We start from the raw sequence: 27347 nt of genomic DNA, 5'->3' as shown, positions 1-27347 counted from the left end.
CAGTGCCGCACTATACACCAGCACCCTCTTAAAGGGCGATCTCGGTCCTGGGCGGTCTCACCGGAGACCAGAGTGTTGTGGGGAGGTCCCTGCCAAGCGCACCCCCCTGGCCAGTATTTCAAACACAGTGCCACCTCCTCCGCTAGGGGTAAATTTACTAAAGTGAGAGGTTTTAGAAGTGAGTTTTAGAAGAGAGGTTGCCCATAGCAACCAATCAGATGCTAGCTTTTATCTTCTATAAGGTGCTAGTTAAATGTTAGGTAGAATCTGATTGGTTGCTATGGGTAACATCTCTTCTAAAACTCACTTAAAAAAACTCTCACTTTAGTAAATTTACCCCTAGGGGAGGAGGTTTAGGCTGCCGGGAGGAAGAGTTAGGGGTAGGGAAGGAGAGTACACTTACCTCCTTCTATCGATATTGTCACCTTGTCGGGATGCCAGCATTGGAATTCTGACAGCCCTTAAAAACCCTCTTAGATATGTAAAGAGATAAATAAAATATTGTGCGCTCCATTGATTCTCAGTAAAATTGTCACAGTAAGTGAATTAAAAAATATGCATAAGTTTGGTATATATCTTTTTTTTTTAATTCACGGGATGGTATATCATGGTACAGTATAAGCAACTGCTATGAACAACAACCTCATCATTAAAATAAATAATCACTTTCCAGATAAGCTGTGCACTATGCAAGTTTTTTGAGAAGTTACTCACAAAGGGCCTGATTCAGCAAGGAACACTGATGTTTGCAATCCGTGTATGCATCAAAGTCGCAGTGTGTGTGTGCGAACCATTCACTGCGGTGGCGACTGCGAGAGCAGTGAGTACGAAGACGCCATTTGTGTGTGGTGACTGGGAGTGGTCGGGCCGGACGCCAGCGATCGCACGCCGTTAAGGCGTGCATAAATTAGCCACTGTGGTGCCGCACGCAGCTGGGCATCTCTCTGCATGCAGGAATCTCTCAATTCCTGTGGCAGGGTCTGGTTTACCTTTATCCTGCGTGCGGCTTGATGGCACTCGATGTTCCTGATGTTTACTCAGACTTGCGTACGGTACGCACATTAGCGGAGGGTAAGGGGGCAGAATTATGTATTGCTGGATGTTTGAATCTTGTGCTGCGGGTACCATGCGTATGCATTGATTAGCATATTTTCGCAGCAGCTGGGTGCGTGCGCCTGCTAGCGTGCGTTCTTTGCTTAATCAGGCCCAAAGTTCCAGATCATAAATATCTGACCTCTCTGGGATATCTGATCTGTTCATTTGTCCAAGTGTTGTTAATGGTGTTTGCATAACATCGTTTCTGGTTTTTCTCTGGGGAGGGAGGGGCAATGTCTCTCTGAATAATCCGCTTGTAACGCCGTGTATCAGTGTTTTCTTGCTATGAACATTGAATATTGAAAAATATTTGTTCCTTCCACCCAGGAATTATATTTGCTCATGATGAAAACTGGAAAGTGATGAGACGGTTCACTCTTACAACGTTACGAGATTTTGGGATGGGGAAGGGAGCAATAGAAAACAGGATTGCAGAAGAAGGTGCTTATTTAGTGGAAAAGATAAACTCTTACAAAGGTGAGTGACTGCTTTATTTTACTTTTCCACCCTATTCAGTTCTTGAATGCACCTAAAACTTGATTGTTCTAGAGCAATCTAATGTATAAGGTTTAGGCCCGTATTCAATTTGCGGCGAAAAGTCGTTTTCGCCTGTTTTTAGCGAACACGTCATTTTCGCCTGTTTGGCTTTTATTCCGTATTCAATTTGGAAGACTTTCCACCTAGGCGGGAAGTCAATGCAATGTAATAGGCGAAAAAGTATCGCCTATGAATAGAAAGCGGAAAAAAGTGCAGAATTGGGGTTTTGGGGTGCAACGTTGCGGGAACCCCTGTGCAGCCTTCAGGCAGTCCCCAAAAGGTAAACTGTGTACAAAAAAATAAAAAAAACACTTAGGGACAACCCGAAAATATCACTTTGTATTTGGGGGCAAAAAAAAAAATTTGTTAAAAACTAGCAAACTTGACTCTTCGGGGGTCCCCAAGTATGCCCCAGGCGTTTTTTTCATTACAGCTGCTTGCGGAAGGTGGGTTTTTCACGATTCTTTCAACTCACTTTAGCAACTTTAAAATATGCTGAACCCCATTTTCAAGTACCCCAAATTTGCTGGGCATAGTTATTTTTCCCTAAAAAAACTTCTAAATGCTCTTCTGCATCACCTTATTCAAAGCCGCATTTATGCACCTGCCGTGGTTATTTGAAACCCCGACTTCCTTCAGGAGATAAAAATGGGGGTACCCTTTGTCATCCCCTATGGCTACACATCTTTAGGGGGGTCCCTGGAATAGTTCCCGAAAATTCCCGTTGTGTTTAACCTGTAAAAAAATAGGTTAAAAGTTTTTTTTAAAAATGACATAGGGTCCCCCCCCAAAAGCCAAACCAGCCGCAGGCTTGCCAGCCAGTCCTGGTTTCTAAAAATACGGGGAACAAAATGTGTAGGGTTCCACCGTAATTTAGAAACCAACACCAGGCTGCAGGGACCAGTCCTGGTTTTAAACATAGGGGGAAAAAAGACGTGGGGATCCCCCTATATTTAAGACCAGCACCATACCCAACTGACTGGGGTGTAATGCCACAGCCCAGAGACCCAATCACCGGGGCTCCAGGTCCAAAACATTAACACCCCAAGTCGGTCAGCGCAAGCCGGTGAGCTCGGGGGAGTCGGGGACCCCCCATAGAGGGGTCCCCCCCTCCCAAGCATCACAGGCTTACGCTGAAGCCTGGGGCTCTTCCCCATACCCCTGGAGCGGTGGGTATGGGGGTAATGGGGGGCCAAATAATGTAAAACTATTCTATTTTACAGTGGAACTACAAGAGCCAGCATGTCTGCCATTTTGAACTTGTGGAACTACAAGTGCCAGCAGACATGCAGCACTAGTAACTTCATTGTAAAATAAATAGTTAAATAAAGACAAAACACACACACACCGTGATTAGTATAACTTTATTACACACACCTACCCATTCACACATACTTACCTATACCAGATGTTTCTGTCCCCTTGTCCAGTAGAAAATTCTTAATGACTGGCCCTGCAAAAAAAACAAAACATACTCACCTATATCCTGGCGCTGGTCTCCGCAGTAATCCATGAACTTGGCAAATCAAAAAAACAAGTTCACGATCCACGTACCCAGGATCTGTATGTGTGTTGCTTGCCACACATACAGATCCCTCCCGAATGCCAGCTGACGGGACTGCACGGGGCTTGCACGTCCCGACAGCCAATCAGCAGCTGCGCTGACTGTAGAGCGGCCGCTGATTGGCTCCAACTACTGACAGTTCCCACGTGGGAACTGTCAGTAGCCGGAGCCAATCAGCAGCCGCTTTACAGTCAGCGCGGCTGCTGATTGGCTGTTTGGACATGCAAGCACCGTGCAGTCCCGTCAGCTGGCATTCGGGTGGGATCTGATCTGTATGTGTGGCAACATACCGGCAGCAGGTGCATTTTTGCAGAATTTTAAAAAAATGCGTTTAGGGACTTAAAAATATGCTAGTACCCATTTTCATGTACCCCAAATTTGATGGAACCACTTTAAATTAAAAAAAAAAAGCTAAGTGCTCTTCTGCATCACTTCTTCAAAGTCGGGAAAAAAAACCTGCCGCGGCTATTTAAAAACCTGACTTTCTTTTGCAGGCAAAAATGGGGGTACCCATAGTGATCCCCCTGGTCTGGACATCTTTGGGAGGGTCCTACAATTATTTCCAGAAAAATCCTGTTTTTTTTTGCCGATCACAAGTTTCGCCTTTTCCCGATTTCACCTACTTTCAAATTGAATACGGGGATATAGCAGGCACGTGCGCGAAAAGTTGTGAAACTGGCAATGTAGGTGAAAACGGGATTTCGCCGGCAGAGGCGAAAATGCTGCTTCAAATTGAATACGGGCCTTAATTGCGTACTCTAGGTTGAAGTTCTGCAGCACAAATACTACATTGGCATCGCTGAGAGCCATGATCTGTGCAAATGCGCCATTCCTATCTCTGCTCCTAATGATGTCATAGAGTCACACACACATAAATTATACATGTAATAAAACATGAAGGTACACATGGATCTGGATCAGATAGAGGAGGTTATCTGCGCTAAATTTGTGCGCTTAAAAGCAGCTCTAGAAAAACAACTATAAGAATATAACAAAATACCTTGCGCTATAGGAGGCACCTGGATCTCTAGCAGCCACCAGCACAAAACACGTGGAAAATGCCAATCTCCACACACAAGAAAATTGAACCAGAAAATGTGTAGTACTTAGTGGCGCTCAAAAATACAAGAAGTACATATTCCAGAAGAAAATATATTTAATATATAATATATTTATAAATTCATCCACAATATAAATGGCTCCCAGGAGTACATGTGATAGATGAAAGTAAAAATAAACAATGCGCATTTCAAAATACAAATAAAAATACAACCAAAAACATAGATATAGAGAGCAATCAGATCCTTTACAGATACTAGAGTTGCACTGTTTAGCAATGGTTATAATGATACTATGTAAGGGAGCTCAAGATAAACAAAGTAGCAGAGTTACTAGTATCAGTCCAGAAACACAAATCTAAAAGGTCAGCCTTTTCTGTTCCATAGATGCTGAACACACCTAAAGGACACAATATTGCTTGTGTTAGTACACTCTAATAAGTCTCTGGACTCTTGTTGGCTTGAATTAGATGCTGAGATAGTATACTCACAGATGTAGGATATAAATATCCAATATCCCCTCTTGATTACTGTCCTTGGATGAAAATGTGCAGTGTACAAACCGACGGCAAGCGGGAGCTGCTCCAGGTGACTTGAACTGCCGAAAAGGTCTTGCTGGGAAAGTGGAAACTCACACTCAGTTGTTGGACAGGTAGCGTGCCGCTCCAAAACTTGTCTATGTCACTGTGAAAGGGAGCCTCGCTCATGGGTTGGTCGATCGTGCAGTAGCTGGTAGACCTGCACAGAATCAAAGTGTTCCGGCTGACATGTGGCAGCAGAGTAAATGAATTGGGCCAAGCTTAGGCGTGTCATCCAGAAACTATGATCCAGAGGGCAGTGGGGGGAAGTATAGCACAGTGCAGCAGAAACAGAACCTGTACCTTCAACGCGTTTCTCCATATAGCACGGCTTTCTCAAGAAGCAGGTGCATCCAGATATAGGGCTAATGATCTCTATTTATTCGCTATTTATTCGACAGATGTTTGGCATTTATATGATTACCATTCTTCATTGAAAAGGCTGTTCTATAGTGCTCATTGCATAAAAAGAAATTCAGTGATGACAAACTTATAAGAATTTTAAAACACAATCATCACATACAGCAATGATATAAAAAACTGTATCCATAAAAACTTTGTGCAGATGTTTAACTATAAATTCAAACCATACTAAAAGTATACATGTGTATAGATATATATACACGTATACACACACATATATATATATATATATATACCGATATATAAAATCAATATAAAAATAAAAATTAAAAATTAAATAAAGATAAAAATAGAAATGGATGTTATAGTTATAATAATAACAACAGTGATGATGATAATAATAATAATAATAATAATAATAATAATAATAATAATAATAATAATAATAATAATGTAATGTACTATCACATGTACTCCCGGGAGCCATTTATATTGTGGATGGATTTATATATTTATTTATTATATATTAAATATTATTTTCTTCAATAAAAAACAAGCAGTTTATGAACAACTTTATTGTTTTTGTTAAAAACAGAACTTTCAAGGCAGGAAGTGTACTTTTTTTCCTTCAATAAACTTTATTGTTTTAGTTAAAAATGGAACTTCCAAGGCAGGAAGTGTCCTTCATTTGGTGGGAATCACATGTTCCTTTATAATACTGTATTTGTGCTTGAGAAAGGGAGAGTTAAGGAAGGTTAAAGATGAGTTAAGGAAGGTTAAAGATGTACAATAAGAAAAATTAAATAAATACAATTATAAAAGAAAATAAGAATATATAAAAAAAAAGATATAAAATTATGTTAAAATAAAATTTGAAATTATATATATAAAATTATAAAAATGTTTTGGATTATTTAAATTGGTAAAATTGTTGTTGTACATTTTACCAATTCATACTTGTTCGCCAAAGCAAAGGACTGTGTTACAGTCAATTGTTTGGTTGAACTTGAACTACTAAAAGTAGTCTTCTTCCTGGTTCCCCTTCTGGGATGAAGAGCCACTTATAGCAACAGCAGCAGCAGGCGTAACACTCACAGATCCTTCTGAGGAACAATGGATAGGAGAGGAGTCAGGACCTCATTCAGAGTCGGTTGTTGCGGCCGCACGGTCGTACTGGAAAAGGGTCCGGATATGCAAATGATGCACACGCATGTTGCGTCCCTAAGGTCGGATCGTTAGCTGGCCGACCAAGGGGAGGATGCGGTCAGATCGCTAAAAAAACGCCCCCTTCTCGTACGCATTACACGTCATCTCCGGCCATATAAGGATTAATCGCGAGCATCGGAAACCATCGGAACTGGTCGTAGAGCTAAAGGTTGACCATACCCTCTCTTAAGCTCTACGATCATGTCAGTGTAAAACCTCCCATGTCACGTGTGCCATGACACTACTTTGTTAATTATGCACTCCCATAAAACGCTGTTCGCATAATTAGGCACGCCTGCATTCGGATCTCCACACCCCCGTTTTCAAGCACCTTCCCCTGTTACCACCCACAAACGCTTCATCCTGTCACTCAAACTACCGACCTGGCTGTGTTCAAGGAGAGAGAAATTTCTGATCCTAGCGGCTAGTTTGCTCACGCGCATTGCGAACTTTACGCATGCGCAGTTTAGCGAACATCGGTGGCGCACGACCGTGCGGCCACAACGACCGACTCTGAATGAGGTCCTCAGTCCTTATGATATTGGATGCAGGACTACTTCCGATCATGAATGAGGATGTTGATGATGATGCAGGTGTTGGTGGTGGAGATTGCAGGAGCTTGGATCCAGATAAAAGGGAGCAGCTAGGTGACACTGGACTGATTGTTGTTCGCTTTTTTGTCCACAAAGTTTCTATAGCCTTTCCAATTTATGTTTATCGTATGAAACTCATTTTTTACATTATATTTATTATTATATGGTGTCTAAACTTAGCATTTGCAACTTATAAGGCTCATGAATTTTTGTTGTTACTTCAATATATGTCCACCCACGGTTAGTAATTTGCACTTCATTGAATTATTAGATTGACATATTTGATTACAAGTGCTAAATACTCTGTTCAAATGTTACCACTTTACAGCAGTACCTATACTTTGCATATGTATGCTTGACATTTCATAGTTTGAACGGGATTGTGCAATTGGGCAGTCTCTTTTTCAGACTCTCGCAATACCTGTTCTTCAGAGACATATATTTAGTCACTGAGCTTGCTTCTGTGAGCTCAAATTAAATATATGACAATCTACTTAACAGTTTTAAGTGTACGAAAAGGATAATGAATGTACGATCCTTTCGCAACTTATTCATAACTTATGAATTCTCTCCCTTTTTTGTTGGGATTATTTAATGATTACTTACAACCCAAGTTTTGCATGGTATACTTGTTTTTGAAGAAATGCTTTTCTGATGATGACACAGGTTTGAATACTGCTATTTTTGTCAAACAATGCAGTATATTTAGCACTATGGACCTCATTCAGACCCGCTCGCAAGGTCGATGGTTGTGCATTGCACACGCGCGGCATGCGCAATGCACGTGTGCAAGCTCCGTAGCGAGTGAGAAATTCACTCGCTCCGGGGCTCGCTACAAACGGGGCGGCTGTCGATGTTGATTGACTGCTCACCCCTTTTTGTAGGCGGGGTGGGGGGGGGTGGCTGGACAAACAGAGGCATTCCTGAAGGAACGCCTGCCGTTTGTGGGCGGCCCTATTGACATCACGAGTGATGTCAGTAGTGAGCTTCCAGCTCACTGGGGCTTGCGGCAGACGAGACCCTACCACAAGGGTCTCGTCGCAAGCCCGATGGTCGCGACCATCGTGACCATCACCTGGCCGCTTGCAAAAGCTGTGGGTGGTCACCCATAGCTTAGCGAGCAGGCCAGGAGGCCAGCTTAAAAAAAAAAAAGCGTCCGACCTCATTCAGAGCGAGTGCTTGCTTTTTGCGAGCGGCTCTGAATGAGGTCCTATGTTCAATTACTGAGTGCTAACATAACATTAGCAATCCTTAGTGACTTATCTTGTGATTTACATTTTTTCTATTGCTCTATTGATTGAAGATTATCTCAAACAGAGTAAGTCTCTCATTAGGGGTCCAATGCCTAGAGTAAGACCCTTAACAGCAGAAATGAAAATTTGAGCAACATCTCCTTCACACTGTTGTTTCTAAGGGCAACCTGTTTTCCTGCAAATCTCTCACTTCTCACAGATGGCCTAGGCTAAGTGAGAAGCAGCAGAATTTGGAATAGCAGTGTCTTTACCTTGACCTTCCTTTTTTCATAACACACAGGTGCTCGTACAGCAGGTACTTACTGATGCATATCAATGAAGCTATTTGTAGCTGATATTTCAGTAGTATTATTTTTAAATTATATTTCGCCTAGATTTACGCATTAGGAGGCATTCGTATGTGTGAATACTGTATGTTACTAGACACTACTCTTTATATATTTTCTTACATTTAGGAATTGATGCTTGTAATATATTTTGTTTGAATACTTAATAAATATTTTACATTGCTTTCTACACATGAGAGATCATTATGATTTATTTTTTTTATTAATGTTATAATAAAAGTTATATTTTGAACTATTTATCTATATTTAATGAGTGCTCACCAAACAGAGTTCTTTTTCTTTAATTTTCCTGGTATAACTTTGTCAGCTTCTTGGCTACCGCAGTTTCACAAGGATAGTGTCAGAGGTATAACGATCGGCCTGTTTCCTTGCAGGTATGAATCCTGACCACCTAGCCTGCTTCACTCTGACTGCAGCCCCACCTGGACTGTCTAACTGTGTCCACAAGCTGCCTCACCTGGGATATGGGTATAGTGCAGCCATTAGTCTCGATCACACACCCTTTTTGTTCTGTGTGTGGGTGGATCCCTCCAGCCCCACACTGACTCAGCTGCTCACCAGCGTCATCTCTGGTGAAACTGCCACACATCCCCCCTCCCCAGCTCAAAACACCTGGGCTGAGCGACATGGGACGAGGCATTCTTATGGTGATGTCCCTTTTCACTCTTCTCATGAGGGCCATCCACTGCATCCAAATTCATCCAGATTCTTTTAATCCCTGGGGGTCTCATCCTCCAAGTTCCTGAGTTTATTTTCCTCCTGTTTTCCTCAATTTGTGGTACCAATAGTACTTCTTGCTTTCTATATGAAGCAATTGAGATTCATTCTAGAATATGTCAGGCTTTAAGGATTTCATGTACTTTTTCCCAAAGTGCCCTACTTCGTCAACTTCATCAAAATCCCAAAAAAAATTTTCCTCAGAATCTTCTGGTTCAAAGAATGGCTGTTGCTCTTTTTTCTCTAGCTGCCACTTCTTAAAGGCACACCCGTTAGCCGACTTCTGCTTGTCACATCATTTCTGTACTGTATTGGCTATTGGCATACTTCGCTGGCAACTCCACTTCTTTCACAGAGTAATTCATATCCTGAGTGCCACCAGCATCATAATCTTCCATCCTTGGCTTTATGTCAGAAGATGTACTGGTACTACCGCTCACTGCCATTCTCTTGCCCACATAACATGCTTGAATGTTTATTCCACTGATACTTAAACTTCTCTTCAGGATATTGATGGCTATCTGCCATTTCCATCAAGCTAATATCTCTCCGCTCTTCTTGAGCATCCAATATTAATTAACATTAAGATTGTTGTCATTTATTCTATATAAATGTCCTTTTCTTTGTAATTCCAGGCAAACCCTTTGATAATACCTTGCTTATAAATGCTGCTGCTGCCAATATAATTGTTTCCATATTACTGAGCCATCGATTTGATTATGAGGATCCAACACTCCTGAATCTTTTGAAAGTAATCAATGAAAACACCCGATTATTTGGTACCCCGATGGCCATGGTAAGCAATTACACTTCATATTGAGCTATAATGAAGCCCAGCTCCATTACAGTATAGACAGCCTATATTCAGATAGTGTCACCAAAAATCGGAATACTGGTGCTACTTCTTTGTGCTGTATACAGCATAACAACTGGTAAATATCAGCACCATAGAAATGATTGTTATAAATGACATGTACTTTGCATAATGCAGTATTGCCCCATTTGCAGTGCTGGCTCCAGCTCTGCGTAGTACTGTTGTCCCCACTCCCTCACATCATTTCCGTAATATAATTAATTTATCAAGTCCAGGTACCTATAGTTCCACCAAGTTTCCATTTCATATTGGTCCCCCAATAACAAACTCATTATTTAAAAGTGTTGATTTTCCTAGACCTGCAGTCCCAGCAGTTGATCTCCCAGCATTAAATGTCACCCTGCAGACTGAGCCAGATTAAGTGGGGGGCACAGGGGGCTAGTACCCCCAGGCTCCCCACTCTTAGGGGGCCACCTTCCCCGACAGACTCACAGTGTGAAACGTTACTGCCAACAAAGTCGCTGGTGATATCTTGGTGTGGCATGTGGCCTTGTTTTGTAGATGCTTTAAATTTTTGATTTTATACAAAGTTTTTTTTTTTTAAATTAAAAAACAACTAAATAAAGTGCTTTTTGAAACCATACTAGCTGCCATGTATCTGTATACCTACTGTATATAAATAATATATATATATCTTCTTTCTCTGTAAGCTGTACAACGCATTTCCCTCTGTGATGAACTGGTTTCCTGGAATTCAAAAAAATCTGCTGAAAAATAGAGATGAGATGCACAAATTTGTTACAGAGACTTTCACCGCCCAGAAGAAAGAATTGGATGCTAATGACCAAAGGAACCTTATCGACACGTTCCTGGTGAAACAACAGGAGGTAATGCGGCACTCACTGTTTTGTGATGAATTTTTAAAAATAGGACTCGCAGGGGGTGGTGGACGCAGGGAAACCTTCGGATGCAGGTGTCTGATGGCTTTCCTCTGTGCCTGCAGCTTAACTGCACTGTGCATGTGCTGCGATGGTTACGGCACAGAGATGCCGATGGAAATTGCGGGGAGATCCATGCAATTTTCGATTGGAATTTCTGGTGGGTGGTAACTGGGAGGTGGCTACCGGTCGCTGCTGTGTCGGTGTCAGTCGGAGTCTGCAGACGCAGTTGCACTGACACCGTCAATCAGGGTCAGACGGACATTCCGTGTCTGGCATAGGCAGGTGCAAAGTCAGATGGACGACTGATGGTGCGCCGATAGTGCACCTTTGTAAGCACATTGGTGGAAACATGACACAGCTGGTGGGCATTTCAATTAGGGCCGGTTTAAGGTCTGTGGGGGCCCCTAGGCAACAAACATGTGGGGGCCCCTATTAAATGTGACGAACTGGGGGTATGCACAATGGGGACCCCAGTAGTGTCAGTGCCCACTGTGGCAGTACCCCGTATGCAGAGCCCACAGTAGTGGTGCCCTTTATGCAGTGCCCCCAGGAGTGCTGCCCCTTATGCAGTGCCCCCTATGCAATGCCCCCAGTAGTTATGCCCCCCAGTAGTAGTGTTCTAATTTTGCAGCTGCATGACATTAGTTTATAGAGATTAAAATAATACTTTCCCATCCTGTAGTCATTAGAGTTAGATTTATGCTAACTACCAAAATTTATATTTATATTGAATGTAGTAATATACACTGTAACTACTTCCCATAAATACTGTACTTACCTGCATTGGAGTATCATACGAAGTACAGCAATTGATCCATTGGTACATGGGCCGCATCAACCTCTTGCTGAGGTGTCTTTTCCTAAAACAATATATAATATTACATCCCCAGAGGAAGGCTGAACAGCCAAAACGCGTTGGGACACGACCCACGCACCCCTATCCCCCAACCAATACATCCAGCAAATCAAGCACGGATAGCGATTAGCCGCGGTCACGTGAACATGACCTCCCAGCAGCCGCAGTCATGTGAATGAGACCCGGAAGTGAACAAAAGGAGGACGGGTGGCAGCAGCACTCAGGCCGGAGGAAGAAGACTCACAGCAAACCCACCAAACGGTTCAAAGGGAGCTACGACTTCCAGAGCCAGGCACCTCTCCAGGTGGAAAACTCCACGGAAAACCAGAAGGCGGCACACCGGAGGAGGTGTCCCAAAGACAGCCATTTAAGCCACAGCAACCCGATCAACCCAAAGGTCCCCAGCACCAGGACAAAGAAGTGCACCTACAACTCCAAGAGAGATGGGACGCCACTCTCCAACCAGAACTTAAAGTGCTGTCTTTAATTTACTGCATGCAGGAAGAGACATTGACACCTCACAGGTGTTGAAGCAAACCCCCCCCACCCACGACACCGATTATACGCTAAGACACTACACCTACACACCTACAACTCCAAGAGAGATGGGACGCCACTCTCCAACCAGAACTTAAAGTGCTGTCTTTAATTTACTGCATGCAGGAAGAGACATTGACACCTCACAGGTGTTGAAGCAAACCCCCTCCCACCCACGACACCGATTATACGCTAAGACACTAGGCTACGTTTCACAACACAATCAGCATTTCAGTGACTGTAACATTGACCATTTGCTTACACTGTATAAGACTTAAGCTCATCGCATAGGACCCACTGGTGTTCTAGAAAACCAATCCACCAAGGGAAGAGAGCAGTCAGTAAACCTTATGGTTACTTATTACCTATACTATACCCCCAGGTCAGGGTGACCTGTAGCTTACTGCAGCACTACCCAAACCACCCACAAAGATCCAGCGCGCAGAGGCGATCCATTGTCCAAAGATATTGGTTGGGTTGAAGAGATCACCTTCCTGTCTATTGTTCGGAAAGAAGAATAGAGCAAACCACCTCTCTGTGAGTGACCATATTCCTTTGGTTATTCTGGTTTATTACACTACGAGTTGAATACAAATCATGGTACAGAAAAAGAATAGCTTTAAAATGGAGGAATGAGGCTCATCAAGGTATTAAGTATTTTAACCAGTGACTCAATCTGGGTCTCGGTGTTTGTAATAAACAATAGTACATCATCTGCAAATACTGAATGTTACTTGTATGGTAATTAAATTTATGCTTTTTAGGAAAAACAATGTCAGGAATTATTTTTCACCAATAAAAATCTAACAATGCTTGTGAACGACCTGTTTGCCGCTGGCATGGAGACGACCTCCACCACTCTGAGATGGAGTCTTCTGTTGATGATGAAATACCCCAAAATACAAAGTAAGAGAATGTTTTGTATATATTGTTAATATAACAGTTATTTGATACATTTTGGTGGTAAATTAAGTGTCAGCATTATAAGTTATCTGAAAGTGTGAGGACACCACAGGTGTTTTTGTGTTTAATGTGCTTCAATTGTCATTTTGGAAACAGGAAAAGTCCAAGATGAGATTGATAAAGTTATTGGTTCATCGGAGCCTCAGACAGGTCATCGTAAGGACATGCCCTACACTGACGCTGTTATTCACGAGGTTCAAAGATTTGGAAATATAGTTCCAACTAATCTCCCTCATGCTACTACTCGGGATGTCACATTCAGAGGGTATTTTATCCCAAAGGTAAGAAGCTAATTTTATTGTGTTTCCCATTATTGTACAGAGGTGTCCTCAGTCTCTCTGAAAATGTGAGTCTTATTCTCATACTACTGTAAATGCAACAACTGGGAGCAACAAATCTACATGGCTAGTGTGCACTGGTTAAATTGGGAATCGGTATGTAATACTGCCGGACGCATGGTTCGCGGATCAAATACTGACAATGCTAGCCCGGCAGGGGTGAAGATCCTGACTGGGTAAAAAGGTGAGTAACCCTAATCCCCCCCCTAACCCTCCCTTAGGGGTGCCTAAACCTAACCTCCCCCCCAGTGCCTAACCCAACCTCCCCTCTAAGTGCCTTAACCTAACCCCCTCTTCCCCGCTGCCTAAACCTAACCCTTGGGGGGGGTGCCTAACCCTAACCTCCCCCCGGGGGTGCAGAACCATAACCCCCCCTTCCCCTAGCCTAAACCTAACCCTCTCGGGGGGGAGTGCCTATCCCTACGTCCCTCCGGGAGCCCTAAAACCTAACCCCCCCTGTGGCTGTCCACGCCTGGCTTACCTTCATTTGGTATGCCGGGTGTTGGGCTCCCGGCGTGTTGGGATTTGGATGCCTGTCATTAGTACCTTGCCGGGATTACACAGTCAGGAAACCGGCGGTCGGGATTACGTCCGTCGGCTTCCCGGCTGCTTCCCATTAAATTGATGTGTGACATTTGTATTTGTCTACTCTACTAGCGCCGGGTGTCTTTTTTGCTGAAAACATATTTTAGTCGGAATGTAATGCAACTAGGATGCGCCAACAGACTGTGCTGATTAATGCGATATGTGACACTTGTATATCTGTGTGCGACTCAGTCTCTGAGTCTGTATACGATGTGCTAAAATATAGCGGTAGCAGCGTTTTTAATTCCAAGTTGCGTTGTGCATCATATACAGACTCCGTCAAACTCAGATATACGAGGATCCGGACAGGGTGGGTTAGGGTTAAGCACCCCCGGGGGGAGGTTAGGGTTTGGCACTAAGGGGGGGGAGCGTTAGGGTTAGGCACTTATGGGGGGAAGTTAGGATTAGGCACTAACCAGAAGGGTTAGGGTGCGGGGTAAAGAGGGTTAGTGTTAGGAGGGTTAGGGGGTGAATAGAGCAGGGGAACAATACTTACTGTTCCCCTGTTGGGATTGTAGGCATCCTGATGCTGCTGTCAGTCTATTGACAGCTGACATCTCAATTGTCGGGATATTATGCAGATACCATAGGATCAGCCATTAAAACCTGTTTCTATGTGAAATTTTGAAATGTTTGTACCATGAGCTATGGGGAAATACATACAATGTTGTTAACAATATTAACACTCAATGCCACACACTTTAATTATTCTGTACATAAGTGTTCCATATACATATGTTATTACTTCTTCAGGGGACACAAATAATCCCATTGCTGACATCAGTGCTGTATGACAAGGATCACTTTAAAAAACCAAAAGAGTTTTACCCGGAACATTTTCTGGATGCCAGCGGCAAGTTTGTGAAGAATGACGCATTCATGCCTTTCTCAGCTGGTGAGTTAGTTCCGATATTCTACCTTAGATCCTTATGTATATTAATCAGAAAAAAACAAAATGACAAATATAAGTAGCAAAATCAGTATCATTTGGATGGTCAGGGTTGTCTTCAGATTTGAGATTACCAGAGCAATAAAATTAGGGAGATCAATGTACTGTATAAGAGATATTGTCTGAGCTGAAATTGATTCATAGCCAAATTGTCTCATTGGCCTCAAGGATGGGGATCACTCCAGAGGAGGGAACTCCCACATTCTATTTGAGATAAATAGGAACATATGTATATAATAAAATTGACTGCTGATAAAAATAATTATGTAATCAGGTTGGAATGTAATGACAGTTGCTCTGTACTGTGATCCCTCCCACTTTTGTCAGAGATGCACAGTGGAAAGTTAGGGGGCGGTGATAAAGAGAGAGACAGACATTACATAAAATATATGTGTTACTTTACATTAAGAATGCATGTCCTACTGTCAGAGCAGAATGCAGACCTTGTATATGACCTCCACTCAGAGTTGAAAGATTTTTCCCCATGTAGTACTGGGGTACTGCCAGATTAAATCCCTGAAAAAAGATTTCTGAATACCCAAAAAAGTTCTGAATTGCCTGATGGTGGGCATATACTACAGAGTGAAAAAGTTTTTCGAGTGCTCTTCTAGCAATTAAAGTAGTTAGGGGTATCAGTCCCATACAGTGGAATAGAAGCTCAGAGGGGACTTTCTCTTTTAAATTCTGCCACAATCCCAGCTACATTTTCCTACACTATTCAAAATGACTACAGTATATTATGGCCATGATCTAGTATTCTCTGCTAGACCAGACTAAAACATGTACGGCACAGGTAGAGATAAAGCACAATTAATAAGTCATCTCAGCATCAAAAATTCTGACCCTTTGTAATCAGAAATCTACATTCCCTTACAAAGCACCATCCAGTCAGGCAAATAACCCAGCAGTATCTCAGCCTGGACTGATGTTTGGCACTATAACATCAAAACCAATATTCATCTAACACACTCAGGGTGCTCACAAGTTTTGTCATCATTTTAAGATCTTGAGGGATCATACAGTATATCTCCTGGCCGTTATTAGTCCAGGATCTATAGCCCTGAGAAGACTGAAGGGGAGATGTATAAAGCATTGGCGAGAAATATATGCCAAAAGCAACCACAATGGTTTGCGTACATCTCCAGTGGTTTTCGATCTGCACATGAGCAGGATCTGTACTGCAAGTGCCTCTTAACAGTCAAACCGGATGTGCTGAATGTTGAAACTGCCAGACATCCAATAACAAAGATGGCGGCAGCAGCACTTCCGGATGAGGGCAGTGGCGGACTTCCGGCCGGGAACTCTGTTTCCAGTGATAGTTGATCCAACCACCTTCAATGGAATGCTGTATATAAGTTTGGGATTACCTTCAGTTGGATACATGATGCCCGGAATTATTTTGTATATCAGGTAATAATTTATTTATGTCCAAAATATACATATATGGAGTTACTAAGGCTTAATGGTTTACTATATCTTCTGAAAGCTCTGAGAAACAGAAAGATATGGATAGAGTAGTGGTTATAGCGGAAGTGGTATATTTACTAAAGTGAGAGTTTTTAGAAACGGAGATGTTGCCAATAGCAACCAGTCAGAGTCTACTTAACATTTTACTGGCACCTTCTAGAAGATAATAACAAGAATCTGATTGGTTGCTATGTGCAACATCTCCACTTCTAAAAAGTCTCACTTTAGTAAATATACCCTAAGGACTAGTGAACATTGGGCCTGATTCAGACCCACTCGCGAGCGGCTGTCCACTCGCAAGTGGGTCGATGTTCTGGACTGAGCATGCGCACGACGGAGGGAGCTCCGTCGTGCGCATGCGCCAGACGCGACGAGCGAAGGAAAGTCCTTCGCTCGTTGTGTCTGATCAAAGGGGGCGTGCTGTCGATGTTGATTGACAGCACGCCCCCTTTGGTAGGCGTGCCGGGGGCGTGCCTCCCTGACGGGGGCGTTCCCACGGGAACGCCTCCCGTCAGAAGCCGACCCACTGACATCACTAGTGATGTCAGTGGGAGTGATTTTGGCTCTGATAGAGCCAAAATCACTCCAGAGCTTGCGGTTGAAAACCTCAACCGCAGGCTCCGGCTCGCAGTTTCGATGGTCGCGATGGTCAAGACCATCGCGGCCATCAAACAGCACGCTCGTATAGCCTGTGGGTGGTGACCCACAGCTATACAAGCGTCCAGGAGGACGCTCCATTTTCATGGAGGCCGGCCCTCATTCAGAGCGTGCGCTCTGCTCAGAGCGTACGGCTCTGAATGAGGGCCATAGTGTCTAGAGTTCAGTCCCCGATGGGGAAAACCTATATTATATAAAATAAAAACTTTTTTTGCTATATATATTGGTCTTAAGAATTCATAATATGGTGGATACATTCATCTATATATTTTTAAGTATCTGACCGGAACTATAAATGTGTATTTCTTTATTGTATCATTATCTGTGTTCTTGCAATACCTTTAAAATTATAGTGACTAATTCAAGGTTATCAAAGCTTGAATTGTAAAACACAAATAAATCCTGGTATGAGACAATTTCAGCAGCTGAAAATGGATCCCAGGTTTGCGACCAGCACACTTGACATCACTAATGACAAAGGAAAGGATTATCCAATGGGATTTTTAGATCTGGAGGATTTAAATACAATCTGATCAGGTGTATCTTCACTCTTTGAGAAACGCTCTGGTAGTAGAGGCGAAACACATCAGAACACCCCGATTGGTGACCGTTGTGTTGATCCTAGCACCCCGGGTACTTCAAAGACACTGTGACCACAAGACGATTCACCGCTGTGGGCTAACAGCGAGTCTGTTCCCCGCTGGCTTTCTAACATTCTGTGGCAGGAAGATGTACTGGCTTCTGACAGATTGAGCTCGTAGCGCACTGACATTAAGCACAGAGACGGCACATTGCTTACCAAACCGGTTCAAAACTTTGTAACTGCCCCTATGATGAAAAATCCCCCTAGCAGCTGCACCCCTAGCACCTATGTTAGTTACGCCCATGCATTTGAAGCTATTCAGTTCAAAAGTTTATAACTTTATTTGCAGAAATACAAATAATTGCATGTTTTGAAAAAGCAGGCTTAACAACAGGAAGTCCACCCGTGAAACCGGAAGTTGCTTCCACTTTCAGCTTCAGTTAATAGAAAAAAAATTAAATATATAAATCTTACAAATTTGTTATGGATGTTTCCAATTAATTTTCTTTATAATTTTTATAGAGTGGATATGAGATGTATTAGGTACAGTACATAGAGTGTATATGATGGTTTATATTAGGGATGAGCGGGTTCGGTTCCCTGAGAACCGAACCCACCCGAACTTCGGGGATCCGGGGCGATCCGAGCCCAAGCTCGGATCTCCCTGTCTGCCCCGGATCCCTCTCCCGAGGCAAAACCTCGAGATCTGCTGTCGGATCTCGAGGTTTTGCCTCGAGCGGCCATTTAAAAAAAAATGCCTTTGCCTTTAATGGGCAAAGTGCTGATTGGCTGACAGAGCCGTCTGTCACGGCTCTCAGCCAATCAGCATTATGGTGCTCATTTGCATGTAGCACGGACTCGTGAGATCCGTGCTACATGCATCTGTGTGATTGACAGTGACACAGAGCACAGATGGGTCAGTGAGACCCGTCTGTGCTGCTGTGTATTTCAATGACACAGATGCACGCACGTACCAGGAGATCCGTGCTACTTGCATCTGTGTCATTGACACAGAGCACTAACGGGTCCGTGAGACCCGTCTGTGCTGCTGTGGTAAATAAAATAAAAAAAACCTGTGTAAAAAGAGAAAAAAATGGCGTGCCCCCCCCCCCAAAAAAAGAGCAACCAGCCCCGGGCATTAGTGACCCAGTGCTGGGTGTGCTTAAATACAGGGGACAAACGACATAGGGGTCCCCTGTACTTAAACACAACCAGCACCGGGCTAGTCAGAACCAGAGCTGGTTGCCAAAATACGGGGGACAAACGACGTAGGGGTCCCCCGTATTCTGCGCAACCAGCTCTGGGCTCTGATCCGGTCCTGGTTCTGGAAATACAGGGGAAAAAAATGAGTAGGGTTCCCCTGTATGTTCCAGAACCAGCACTGGACTTTTTCTAGCGGGGGGCTGATGCCACAGCCAGGGGAGCCCTTTCACCGGGCCCCCCAGCCGCAGCATCAGCCCTGACCGCTAGTCAGCCCAGGCCGGGGATCCCTGGAGAGCTGGGGACCCCCCCAATAAAGGGGTCACCCTCTCCAGGGCACCCCAGGCCCAGGCTGATAGCCCGGGGCTATCCCCGCCACCCCTGGTGGCGGTGGGTGGCGGGTTGATTGTGTGGTGTGGTGTAAATAAAGAATATCAAACATTGTCTTTACAAGTAGAACTGCAAGTCCCAGCAAGCTTGCCCCGCATGCTGGTACTTGGAGAACCACAAGTACCAGCATGCAGGGCATTAAGGGCCCACTAGTACCTGTAGTTCACCTGTAAAAAAATGTTTAAAAAAAACACAGGACACACACACCGTGACAGTATAAGTTTATTAAACATACATACACACACACACATGTACACATACTCACCTATGTAACCTGTAGCATCGGTCCACTTGTCCGGTAAAGTATCCCTAGGGGACCTGTGAAAAAAAACATACTCACCATCTCCTATGCGAGGTTCTGTCCTCTTCGTTCCAAAGTAGGCATCCCCGGACTTGGCAAAAAAAAAAAACGAAAACGCGATCCACGAACTTAGTACCGTTCTATAGAACGGTACTTCCCGAATGAGAGCTTAGCGGCGGGGTATCACCATGGAAACCCCGCTGCTAAGCGTTCATTGGCTGAGAGAGGCCATCTCCCGTCTCTCTCAGCCAATGAACGGCTCCCTCCATTGTAGTCAATGCTGGGAGCCGCAAGGTTATTAAAGTTTACCCTGCGGTTCCCACCATTGACTACAATGGAGGGAGCCGTTCATTGGCTGAGAGACGGGAGATGACCTCTCTCAGCCAATGAACGCTTAGCAGCGGGGTTTCCATGGTGATACCCCGCCGCTAAGCTCTCATTCGGGAAGTACCGTTCTATAGAACGGTACTAAGTTCGTGGATCGCGTTTTCGTTTTTTTTTTTTGCCAAGTCCGGGGATGCCTACTTTGGAACGAAGAGGACAGAACCTCGCATAGGAGATGGTGAGTATGTTTTTTTTCACAGGTCCCCTAGGGATACTTTACCGGACAAGTGGACCGATGCTACAGGTTACATAGGTGAGTATGTGTACATGTGTGTGTGTGTGTGTATGTTTAATAAACTTATACTGTCACGGTGTGTGTGTCCTGTGTTTTTTTAAACATTTTTTTTACAGGTGAACTACAGGTACTAGTGGGCCCTTAATGCCCTGCATGCTGGTACTTGTGGTTCTCCAAGTACCAGCATGCGGGGCAGGCTAGCTGGGACTTGCAGTTCTACTTGTAAAGACAATGTTTGATATTCTTTATTTACACCACACCACACAATCAACCCGCCACCCACCGCCACCAGGGGTGGCGGGGATAGCCCCGGGCTATCAGCCTGGGCCTGGGGTGCCCTGGAGAGGGTGACCCCTTTATTGGGGGGGTCCCCAGCTCTCCAGGGATCCCCGGCCTGGGCTGACTAGCGGTCAGGGTTGATGCTGCGGCTGGGGGGCCCGGTGAAAGGGCTCCCCTGGCTGTGGCATCAGCCCCCCGCTAGAAAAAGTCCAGTGCTGGTTCTGGAACATACAGGGGAACCCTACTCATTTTTTGTCCCCTATATTTCCAGAACCAGGACCGGATCAGAGCCCAGAGCTGGTTGCGCAGAATACAGGGGACCCCTACGTCGTTTGTCCCCCGTATTTTGGCAACCAGCGCTGGTTCTGACTAGCCCGGTGCTGGTTGTGCTTAAGTACAGGGGACCCCTACGTCGTTTGTCCCCTGTATTTAAGCACACCCAGCACTGGGTTACTAATGCCCGGGGCTGGTTGCTCTTTTTTGGGGGGGTGCACGCCATTTTTTTCTTTTTTTACACAGGTTTTTTTTTTTTTTTTTACCACAGCAGCACAGACGGGTCTCACGGACCTGTCATTGCTCTGTGCCAATCACACAGATGCATGTAGCACGGATCTCCCGGGTTCGTGCTACATGCAAATGGGCACCATAACGCTGATTGGCTTCCTGTCTGCCACTGCAGTGCCACTCCTAGATGGGCCACGTGTTTGTGCCGCCCCCTTGTGTCGCTTAGCATAGTCATCCAGCTTCCTCGGTACAACCTTTTGGCCTAAAAACAATATTGTGAGGTGTGAGGTGTTCAGAATAGAGTGGAAATGAGTGGAAATTAATGTTATTGGGGTTATTAATAGCGTAGGAACAAAAAAAGGCCCATTTATGTGATTTTAGCGGGTTTTTTTTATTTTTTAAGAAAAAATCCAGATCCAAAACACAAAACCCAGAACCCAAAACACGGAAGGGTGGTTTTGGCAAAACCAATCCAGATCCAAAACACGAAGAAAGATCCAGATCCAAAACCAAAACACAAAACACGAAAAGTGTCCGGTGCACACCCCTAGTTTATATGTATTTTAATGTCTGTTTTGGAGATGGCTCCTCCCTCCTGGGAGGTCATTATCTATATGGTATAAAATAGCTTTAGTTCCCCAGTACACCCACTGCCTTGCTGAAGACCAATCGGGTCGAAACGTGTCCGTTACAGATGGAGAAATATTGAAGTTTAGTACCTCAGGTGTTTCCTAAATCTGGTATGAAGCCTTCTTCAACTGTTGTGGATACTGTCTGTGTTCTGCATTGAATGCAACTTGAATACAATATTGCTTTGTACTATTTTTATTTGGAACATGAATTGACTCACTTACAAGCATCTGCTGTAAGTTTTTCTTTCCTAAGGAAAAAAAAACTGGAATATTGAATCCTAGAAGGTGTTTTATGTTTATGCATATTGTGTGACATATTTAAGAATTGTCTGCACTAGATCTCTATTAGTTTTCTGTTTACATTGGGTGAATCGTTTTCATATTGTGTAAAGGAAGATCGAAAAATAAAGGATTTTTCTCTTCAATATGAGATCAGCTCTTCTCTGTTATTTAGTAATATTATATACGCTCTGACACATGTTCCTTTGTTCTAGGTAAGAGAAGTTGTGCCGGTGAGAACTTGGCCAAAATGGAGCTCTTCATGTTCTTCACCAAGATGCTGCAAAAATTCACTTTCCAGGCTCCGCCGGGGGCCACACTGGACCTGACCCCTGCAGTTGCTTTCACCTGTATTCCTATGAAACATATGATTTGTGCCTTCCCTCGTACATAAAGTAGGATTGCAAAATGCCATAGCTGGTTTTATGGAGACAAAATAAAGAATATACCTTCTATTTATGATGAAAGTCACTTTCTATGTCTGTGCTGGGAGATGGAATTATTATCCCCTTTCAATCTCCACTGATTCAATGGACCACAGCCCCGTGTAACGCTGCGTTCATCCAATTAAAACCCTTAGAACATGATCGTATGACAAAACTGCCCCAACTCTCAATTCCATAACTTGTAATAATAAATCAGCAACATTTGACAGTAAATAAGCAAAATGTGACCTAGTAAGGGAGGGAAGAGGTGATTATTCTACAATCAATTATCTTTTCCAAGGAACAGGTGCCTGTCATAAGGTATAAGAGACTATTGTTTTAAAGAATCTGATTTCATTGTTAGCACAATAGTTGTATACAGGCCATTGAGCTAATTATGAGCACCCACTTTTGGTCATATATTTAAGCATTGTCTTATGTTACATGATAATAAAACATACATTTATATATTTCTAAACTGAGAGCTAACTCACCTGGAAGCACCCCAGGAACTTCCAATATAGCACTACAGGTAAAATGATGTCACTTGGGCTTGTTTTGTTTCTATTGTATAATTAACATAAGTAACATTCATTTATAGTCATTTATAGTCAATTATGACCACTTCAAAGCTCACAATATTGTTTTCACCAATATTGGCCAAAGGCTGCAGCGAGCTGACTGGCTAAATTAAGTGACAGAGCTGCGGCAGAAACACATGGCAGTTCAAAAGAATATACAGTATCTATGAAACACAGTGGCACTAAAAGGCCAGACAGGAATGCAGTTTAATAAATGATGTGATCCTATAGAACAGAGGTTCCCAACCATGGTCCTCAAGGCACACTAACAGTCCAGATTTTAGGGATAGCCATACTTGAGCACAAGTGACTTAATTAGTACCTCAGTTATATTGATTTAACCATCTGTGCGCAATCATGGATATCACTAAAACCAGGACTGTTAGTGTGCCTTGAGGACCGAGGTTGGGAATCACTGCTATAGAATCTTTTCATTAATCAAGAACTAGCTCAGATGCCTGTGTCCAGTACAAGTAAATGAGGTGGAGTATTTATGTAGAGGAAGCCAGGTAAATCAATGATTGATTACTAACAGTAATAACTGTCAGGAAAAGTAAATCAGAGACAAGGTAGAAATTATTAGGAAACAAGCTTTTAAAGTCCCAATGAGTTTTTGAAATTGGAAGGAAACTGAATCCATTCCAAACATGAAACCAAAGGACCCAGGCCAATACAGGCGATTCGAGGCACAGTCACAGCCAAATCACAGTCCATAATTATATGATTTAAAGATTATATGAAGACAATATAATTTAATGATGAGAAGCTGGTAATGGATGGCATTGCAAGATACAGAAGAAATTCATTGCCCTATAAAGTACAAAAATATATACTCTTCCTGTCAAACGCATACAATCTTAGTAAAGCCCCCTAATGGAAAGTGGTGAACAATGGAATTGCCTTAGGCTCTTCCATCAACCCTTATATTGTATATTAAAAAGGATATGCACAGGTTAACAAACCAAGCACTCCAGTGACCGGAACTGCCACTTTTGTGGCTGAAGTGCTTAGTTTGTTTGCATACCCAAAAAATAAAACATCTTGGTAGTTTTGTTAAGCCAAGCTACCAATGGACTTAAGTTGGCTAACTGTATTGGAAATCATCCTCACAGTTGGAAGATGACATGATCATTCTCATCATCACCCCCATCACTGTTAATGAAATCATCACACAATATTAGCTCATCTCCACTAGAATCCACAATTACAGGAGTGTCTGTGATTGGCAGAAAAGGTCTTCCTCATAAAATTTGTAGCTCATTTTGATAAACATCAGTTTTTCTACATATTGTGGAAGTAGTTTCCTAAGCCGTTTGCTCTGAAGGTTCCTAACTGTACTCAACACTCTTTAGAGATGTACATAGTTCACATTGCTCCTGCATCTTTGGACACAGAAGCAGTGTGAAAATATACTGATGCAGCAGGAGCACCTGAGATGAAAATACACTTCCTGACAGCATTGCTAATCTGTGTGCTGTGTCTGAAGACATAGCACCGGATCACCATTAAACATAACTGCTAAAATGTATTGCCTAAAGCACAATATGAGTCTCTGAAACTATGGGGTATATTTACAAAGGTTCGATTTTGATTTTAGTGTGATTTCACATTCGATTTTCATTCGAATTTGCATTTGGAGAGGCAAAATCGAATGTCAAATCGAACATAAAACCGAATTTCACTGGATATTAATAGGGAACCCTACAAATTTTTTCCCATTTAACTCCAAAACCAGACCTGGATCTGAGCCTGGTGCTGGTTGTGCTAAGTAATTCGGAACCCTACGCAATTTTTTCTCTGTACTTACACAACCAGGACTGGCTATGAAAAGTCCAGGGTTGGTTGTGTATTTAGGGGGGACCCCACGTCATTTTATTAAATTAAATTAACACTTAAGCTTGTTACAGTAAGAAACATGCATGCATCTCACTGATGTGTGCATGTATCTGTGTCAAAACGAACTGCTCATGCTGAAACTGAAAGCATGAAGCAGTTCTATTCATTTGGGGCTTTGAAGTTCATTTTGAAGTGGGATTTGGTGTTCGATTTTTACATGAACATGCAAAATTGAACATCAAATCACTGCTCAAAATCGAACTAAATCGAATTCGATTTAGAAAAGGCTTCTAAAATCGAATTTTAGTAAATGTGGGATTAGAAGAGGGATTTGTACATTCAATTTGATTCGATTTGAGGTGAGCTATATCGAACATCAAATTGAAAGTAAAAACGAACATTGATAAATATATCAAATGTATCTCTTTTAGGGCTCTATTTATTAACATTATTTTTATTAAAATAAAGTGAAAAAAGGTGTTTTCACACAGTTTTCACATTATTTTAGTTTCACCTAAATTTACTAAAGGGAAATTGGAATAGAATTTGTAAGATTCTACTCCAAGGCCTAATTATCACATATTTCTATAAGCAGATCACATTTACCATAATTGTGATGGGAAATGCGATCTGCCTGGGATTTACTAAAAATAAATTGTGAAAAAATACAGGGGGAAACCCTGTGATAATTACTCCTGCTCTGCTGCATCCAGGGACAGGAAATCGGTGCTCCAGTGATGTCCTCCGTGGCTCCGGTCAGCTGGTTTCCCATCCTGCACTGTGACCTGGTCAGCTGCTGCACAGCACCGATGACCTGACCGGAGGGGGGGTCACGGGGCTCACAGGAAGGGGGGGATGGTTGCGGTGGCGGGTAGCAGCAGCTAGTCGACGCATGCGCAGAACCTTGTCACTGTATTTTTTCGGAAAAATACAGTGATAAGGCTGTGGAGGGGATTCGCAGGAACAGAGCTTTATCGCGAGCTTTATCCCTGCAAGGGATTTTTAATAGATCCCTGTGATAATGCCTGAATTCGCAATACTAACAACCACAAACATACAGCCAATGTCATTAAGAACTATCTTCAGCGTAAGAACAAGGAGTCTTGGAAGTGATGATATGGCTCCCACAGAGCCCTGATCTTCTGTTCATTCACTTTGCATTTTGTTAATTAATAAAATATAAACTATTCACACTTCTACTTTTTGGAAGCATTCTTACTATACAGGAGTTTTTTTCCACACCTGCCTAAAACTTTTGCACATTATTGTGTATATATATATATATATATATATAGAGAGAGAGAGAGAGAGAGAGAGTTTATTATTGATATTTTAAATGAAAAAGATGACCAGTTTTAATGCCACATCTGTGTCCATATATTTATTTCAGATAAGTCAATGTTAAGCTTTAAAGCTGCATTGGGTATTGATGTATTTGTCATTTGCTGATAGGGTGTTTATAATAGACCATAGCACAACTACTGACAAGAAGCCATGCAGTTGCTATGTGGGTCATGGCCGTACACTACAGTTATACTTAATCATCTCCATTTTTCTTTTGAGTGGAGTTATTCTGCCCAGTTTATCAAAACTTTATTGTAAAACTGACTACATTGTGTTAGAGAACATTGCCCTTCCGATAGGGCATTTATTACGATGGAGGATACCGGGTGTATGCGATGGACTACTCAGCTGGCGTGGCCTTGTGTACGCGTGCCGGGGTCAGGAGGTGCCACACCAGCAGCTATTTTTGTTATCTTATCGGAGATCTTGGCCCTGATGGCTGCTTGTCTCATTTGTTCGCCACCATATATAGTTCAGAATCTGAACAGGTACAATCTTAAAAAGAAAGAAAGAAGATAACAAACAAATAAAGTGTGTGTGGGGGGGGAGGAAGGAATACACATGAGGAAAGAGTGGGGAGGGTGTGGAAAGAGTGGACAAATAAACAAACTAAGCGTAATGACCATGTCAATGTAATTTTGAGGAATCTTTAAATTAATGTGCAGTTTCCCTATGTATAATGCCCAATTCCTGTATATCTGGTTGTGCAGATTTCCTATCAAAATATAAAAGTTGGAGCATTCTCCTTTTAACCTCTGAAAGCAAATGGGTTGTTTTCAAAATCTAGTGTATCACGATTCATTTCTTGGATATCGTGACTAAATATATCGTGATATAGTGAGGATAGGAACCACCAATTTCTGGGAAGGCCTCAAATTCCATCCTGAAAATCTGCACAGAGACACGCCAATGGATCAGGTCAAAATCTAGTAGAAAATATGCCATTGATGTGAGCA

General features: G+C 42.8%; 1 protein-coding gene across 4 annotated transcripts in view; it reads left to right on the top strand.

Moving 5' to 3' along the window:
- The window catches only part of LOC148533768 (cytochrome P450 2C5-like), a 43909-nt gene extending 21310 nt beyond the window's left edge, over nucleotides 1-22599 (top strand). The window contains exons 3-10 of one of the 4 annotated variants that reach the window (XM_088467352.1): nucleotides 1423-1572; nucleotides 9947-10107; nucleotides 10836-11012; nucleotides 12786-12800; nucleotides 13239-13365; nucleotides 13519-13703; nucleotides 15099-15240; nucleotides 22421-22599. In XM_088467352.1, coding sequence (XP_088323478.1) covers nucleotides 1423-1572; nucleotides 9947-10107; nucleotides 10836-11012; nucleotides 12786-12800; nucleotides 13239-13365; nucleotides 13519-13703; nucleotides 15099-15240; nucleotides 22421-22599 — 1136 coding nt within the window. Of the gene's footprint in view, nucleotides 1-1368; nucleotides 1573-9946; nucleotides 10108-10835; nucleotides 11013-12785; nucleotides 12801-13223; nucleotides 13366-13518; nucleotides 13704-15098; nucleotides 15241-22420 lie in introns of all 4 variants that reach the window. The other 3 variants (XM_088467354.1, XM_088467350.1, XM_088467353.1) reach the window with 3 other exon arrangements.
- Nucleotides 22600-27347: the final 4748 nt, after the last annotated feature.

The sequence above is a fragment of the Taudactylus pleione genome, unplaced genomic scaffold (genome assembly GCF_031769625.1).
Source record: "Taudactylus pleione unplaced genomic scaffold, aTauple2 ptg000070l, whole genome shotgun sequence".
NCBI lineage: Eukaryota > Metazoa > Chordata > Amphibia > Anura > Myobatrachidae > Taudactylus > Taudactylus pleione.
This window is presented reverse-complemented; position numbering and strand designations above follow the sequence as displayed.